This window comes from Triticum dicoccoides, chromosome 1B (genome assembly GCF_002162155.2).
Source record: "Triticum dicoccoides isolate Atlit2015 ecotype Zavitan chromosome 1B, WEW_v2.0, whole genome shotgun sequence".
Lineage (NCBI taxonomy): Eukaryota > Viridiplantae > Streptophyta > Magnoliopsida > Poales > Poaceae > Triticum > Triticum dicoccoides.
The window spans coordinates 499,719,991-499,724,985 of record NC_041381.1 but is presented as its reverse complement, the minus strand read 5'-3'; the positions used below and the strand labels follow the sequence as shown (position 1 = coordinate 499,724,985).

General features: G+C 48.3%; 1 protein-coding gene and 1 non-coding gene across 2 annotated transcripts; both read right to left on the bottom strand.

Annotated features, from left to right (window-relative positions):
- Positions 1 to 286: 286 nt before the first annotated feature.
- On the bottom strand, positions 287 to 360 carry TRNAI-UAU. The gene has a single exon. It is a non-coding gene; the product is annotated as a tRNA-Ile (tRNA).
- Positions 361 to 919: 559 nt separating this feature from the next.
- Positions 920 to 4,600, bottom strand: LOC119344510 (GDSL esterase/lipase At1g71691-like). Its single transcript, XM_037614920.1, has 3 exons — positions 4,099 to 4,600; positions 1,718 to 2,091; positions 920 to 1,621 (listed from the first exon to the last, which is right to left on the bottom strand). Exons 1-3 carry the CDS (start codon positions 4,451 to 4,453, stop codon positions 1,145 to 1,147), a joined length of 1,206 nt encoding a protein of 401 aa, XP_037470817.1. The 5' UTR covers positions 4,454 to 4,600; the 3' UTR covers positions 920 to 1,144.
- Positions 4,601 to 4,995: the final 395 nt, after the last annotated feature.

Genomic DNA, 4,995 nt, shown 5'->3' with positions numbered 1-4,995 from the left:
CGATCCCGAGAAAATTGAACAATGTAACGATCGATCCTTTGATCCCGAAAAAAGTGGATCAAGAAAATTGATCCCGGGAAAACCGAAAACCAAAAACCGGAGGGCCTAAAAACCGGTGATTGACTTATAAGAAAAGCGGACCACACGAAATAAAAAACTTTGATATGCCAGTTAACTTTCTCGTATAAGAAAAGAAGGTGTCTGGAGGTTTTAAGGAAGTGATGAAAAGTGCAGGAAAAACCTTAAAAAAAGAAAAGTGCAAAAGAAAGGCTAAAAAATGAAAAAGTGCTCCCGGCGGGGCTCGAACCCGCGACCTTCGGCTCATAAGACCAACGCTCTAACCAACTGAGCTACGGGGGCGGCTTTTGTTATATGCACTTTATAAATGTATTAATAGTGTCTACTCTTTTTCTCAAATGAATTTAGCTTTTCCTCGTCAGTGAAGAGCTGTCGAGATGCCGGTACATGCGATTGCGAGCCACACTCATCCAGCTGGTCAGGCTCCCGTTCCACCAAGTTCCAAGAGAACCACAGTATACCGCCTGTGGCCTCCGCAGTGAGCAAATAGAAAAACCACCGTTCGTAGCAAATTCACCGCGACGATGCCGCCGAGCTACTGTAGAGACGGCGGCAGCGATTAAAAGCTCTGCGCCGTTTCCTGTGGCGATATAAAACCAAGCCATGCATGCACGCGAGTCGGCTCCGTAATTCTGTATCCCCCGCGCGGCCACGAGCTAGCTACTGCAGATGAATGCATCAGCGATTCAGCATTGTGTTCGTCTTACAGTCTGTACGCGCTACGTGCTTCTCGGCGTAACTAGATTGCCGCCATCTAAATCTTAGTTCAGTGGCTTTAGCCTGTGTGCATTTACACGTGATTAAGTACGGTCGCAAAGATCTCAATCAAACACCGTGGCACTAGAGGTGCTCATAATTACTAATATTATTACTTAATTTATCATTAGATTGATGACAGCCACAACACCATTGAAGATCCTTACACACTCATATGACTGATCGATCAAAAACAGACACACTGAACTGAGCACACGGTACTCCAGATCTAACCTGGTAATTAACTCACAGAAGAAACACTGTCACGTAGCTAGCTAGCTATAGATACTTAGTTCCTCACTCAAAGAAACTACGGCTGCCACGCGGCGAGCTGCTGGATGTTCATGGGGTAGGCGAGGTCGGTGCCGCCGGAGTATGCGGCCTTGCCGAGGAGCACGTTGACCCTCTCGGTGGGGTGGAAGGCGTCCCAGAAGATGTAGGTGTTGCGGTTGGGGCAGGGGCGGAGGAAGGGCAGGCAGGTGATGACCCCGCGGTTCCGGCCGATCCCGCAGCACCCGCGGTCCACCACGCTGAAGCCGTAGTTAAAGGGGCTCCGGAGCACCTCGGAGATCATCTCGAAGTTGTCGATGTAGATGAGCTTGGCGCGCGGGAGGTTGGTGTTCAGGGTGTCCACCATGCCCTTCACCTTGCTGTTGAAGGGCGCGATGAGCTCGTCCACGTCCGGCGAGCACATGTTGGTCGGGTTCCGCGCGCGCATGTTGGGGATGCACGCCATCGACCCCACCCCCGCGATCACGAACCTCCGGGCGCCCAGGTTGTACAGGCTCTGCGTACATATGCATGCGTGTACATGGTTTTAGAGACGATGCAACTTACAATTACTAAGAAGAATCATGAGATGTAGTAATGATGCATGGCTTACGGTGAGCTGCTTGGTGTAGTGCTGCACGAGGAGCGTGGAGTACTGGTCGCCGTTGTACTCGTTGCGGGTGTTGTAGTTGGGCATCAGGTAGTTGTTGAGGTAGTCGTTGCTGCCCATGCCCACGTAGAAGATGCTGCGGCCCAGCGAGGAGGCCAGCTTGCCGGCGCCGATCTTCCCCTTGATCTGGTTCAGCGTCGTCTGGAAGTTCTTGATCTGCTGGTTGAACGGGATGCGCCCCACGAAGTTCTGGCCCGTGTTGTCCAGGATCCCGGCGGCGGCGGAGGCGTAGTTCACGCCCTGCAGCGCGCCGGCGTCGCTGTCGGCGTTGGAGGCCTCGTTGTTAGACGGCAGCAGGGGTAGCCCCAGCAGCTCAGCTGCATGCATGCACAAACACGTCGAGAGTTAATTAACTACTCGTATAATCCACGGTACGTCGAGTAATTGTTTGCGGTAACTAATCATGTTTGTACTACCACGGGCAAAAAAAAAATCATGTTTGTACTGTACAGTAACTAAGATTTGCTACAGTTGCAGCCCCTGGTTAGTTTTGTGCTGAATTATTGGCGGAGTATTTAGTTACCACCGTAGTAGAGTACTATACATGGCGTCATGTCCATAGCCTGGCCAGGGTCACATGGAAACATTGACGACGCCACCATAGTGGTAGTGGTACAGGTTTTGACTGGCCGAATTCATCGCGTCATGTGCACTGTATGTGTTGAATCAATGGGACGGCATTATGATCCCGGAGGAAATTGAGTACCGCTGTGCTACACTAGCAGTACTGGTGTGGAGTGTCTCACTCTCTTTTCACTCTTCTCACTCACTCCCTCTCTCTCATACACTTGAATGAGCACATGGAGGAGGCCGGTCAGTAGTTATTACAGTCAGTACTGGTACTAGGCTTCAAGCTACGCTACTATGCTAGTGGGATCTCAGTGCTTATGTACTGAGATTACACTTGAACTAATCATTTTAGATTTTGTTTGCAAGGACCATGCATGCACTATGCATTGCATGTTTTGCTTGGATTCCCATAAACATTAGTACTCAAGTGTGGGTTTCCATTGGAGTAGTACATGCATGTAGGCTTTCAGTGTGGAACTCACACTTGCATATATGAAAAACAGTAATAATTGCATTGCTTCTTCAAGGGGTAAGAAAAGGAGAAGCAACCTAGCCTAACATTTGACACAATGAAATTCTAGCCAATCAATAATTATGGACTGAGTACATGTAGATATAGAAACCCTGAGGAATGTACCTGCATATATGCATATGAGCATATCCAATTCCATTAAACCAGCTAGAATCTTTAATTAACTGAGGATCTTGCCTTTATAGTAAGTTAACTTCAAATCGTATACTTTCTAATGGTATAAAGATTAGACTATACAACTCATCTTATGTTGGTCAAATTATATATCTAGGGATACGCGCAAGACTTATAAACCAGAAATGAGGTAGTAGTTCTTTTTAATTTTTTGTAGTTAACTAGTACTCCCTCTGTTATGGTTTATTAGCCCCCATTATATTTTGTTAAATTTTAACCATAAATTAACTAACAAAGTGTGCATGCATGTCACAAAAAATTATATCATTGAAAACTATGTTCAAATACTAATCCAACAATATTTTTTTATTAACATGCGTTAACATTTTGTTAGTTAATTATTTGGTCAAAATTTGCCACACATTTTGAAGGGAACCAATAAACCAGGACGGAGTTAGTAGTACTTACATAGATAGATTTTAAACAGAAATAATAATGATGGTTTAATAATAATAAAATATGGTCGACACATACCAATCTAAGCTTCTTTTCAAAAAAAAAAAACAATCTAAGCTAGTGATAACGACTTCCTTGTGATTTGTAAAACATTCTTCTAGGAACAGATAGACTAAGCCCACTTCATGTGTTTGTGTATATAAAAAGACTAAAACACATCAAAGGGCCATGTATATTCCTTTTCTGTAAACAAGTCCAACATGGAAATTACTATGAGAATGACAGAAAAACAGCCGTGTGGTGTGGTGTACCATGCACTAGATCACGGGTTTCCTGACGCTCTATCCTCATTGCATTATTTGCAATAGCAGTAGCTCATTCTAGGATGTACTAAAATTAGCAATTTCTACTCAAAAGAGGCACTGTGCCACTTTGCCAGCTGATTTGCTATTTCTGCAGGCAACAAAATGGCTCGATTTATATGTGAAGATAACACATCATATACTACCGGCGGCATTTTTATGATTTGTTTTTCTGATGAGAACACTAAAACTTGCTCTGAAGAACTCAAGAAGTACGCCAGTAGGAAAGGAAAATGGCCAGGGGAGCATGCATGCAGCGCAAGGAAGCATGCGTGGAGCAACGCACGTACCTATGGCGTCGACCATGGTGTAGCCGTTGGAGAAGCGGCCGGTGGGCCCGCCGGCGAAGTCGATGCCGTAGGGCAGGTAGTTGGCCTTGGCCAGCGACGTGAGGTCGTTGTTGTTGCCGTTGTCCGTCAGGGAGTCGCCGAACACGAACATGGCCGGCACCGACGGCCCGCCGCCGCCGCCGCCCGTTGCGCCGGTGCCGCTGGCCCCTGCTGCGTCCCCGGGCCCGTTGGGGAACGTGAAGTTCCACGGCGCTCGCGGGAACAGCGGCCGGGGGAACACCTGCGCCGTGGCGCCGCCGCACGCGAGGAGCGCCAGGAGGAGCACCGTCGCCGTGGACGTGGAGGAGGCCGCCATTGGACCGACTTGGAGTTCCAAGCTTGGCTAGGTAGATATAGGTGCCTAGGTGTGAGGCATGCAAGACAGAGCTAGGCAGAAAGCAGGATGCGCAGTGTGGGAGAAGAGGAGCGTCGTATATAGAGGGGAGAGGGTTTTGGGGTGGTTGGTGGGTGGATGAGGGAAAGAGTAAATGCGGCTCCTGCCATTGCTGCCATGGAGATGGAGAGAGTAAATGGGGGGCTCTGTTGGGGCGCGTGCTCGAGGCTACGCGAGCCATGGCCGACAGCAGCTGGCGAGGTGCAGCGTGCCGTGCCTGTGATTTGTCAAAGGAGAGTATGGTTTTGCGGTTCTATGGGTATGGGCCTACGGGGGAGTACGTGCTCGGCTAATAAACGGCTTGCTGAGCACAGTACAGTAGTAAAAGGGCGCCCCTAAATCTCGCCTTCACCCCTCAAAAAAAAAAAAAGCGACTCGCTGAAGGAGGAGCGAAATGGGATGGCCCACGCGCGCGGCAACCATGGCCTCATTTTTTGTATTTTTTCTTTTCTGTTCTCGTCTTT

Bases quoted from the DNA above. Each gene is read 5' to 3' on its own strand.
- LOC119344510 (XM_037614920.1), bottom strand. From the start codon at position 4,453: ATGGCGGCCTCCTCCACGTCCACGGCGACGGTGCTCCTCCTGGCGCTC. The intron at 2,092-4,098 runs GTACGTGCGTTG...GCATGCATGCAG, and splicing joins CACCATGGTCGACGCCATAG to CTGAGCTGCTGGGGCTACCC. The intron at 1,622-1,717 runs GTAAGCCATGCA...ATATGTACGCAG, and splicing joins ACTACACCAAGCAGCTCACC to AGCCTGTACAACCTGGGCGC.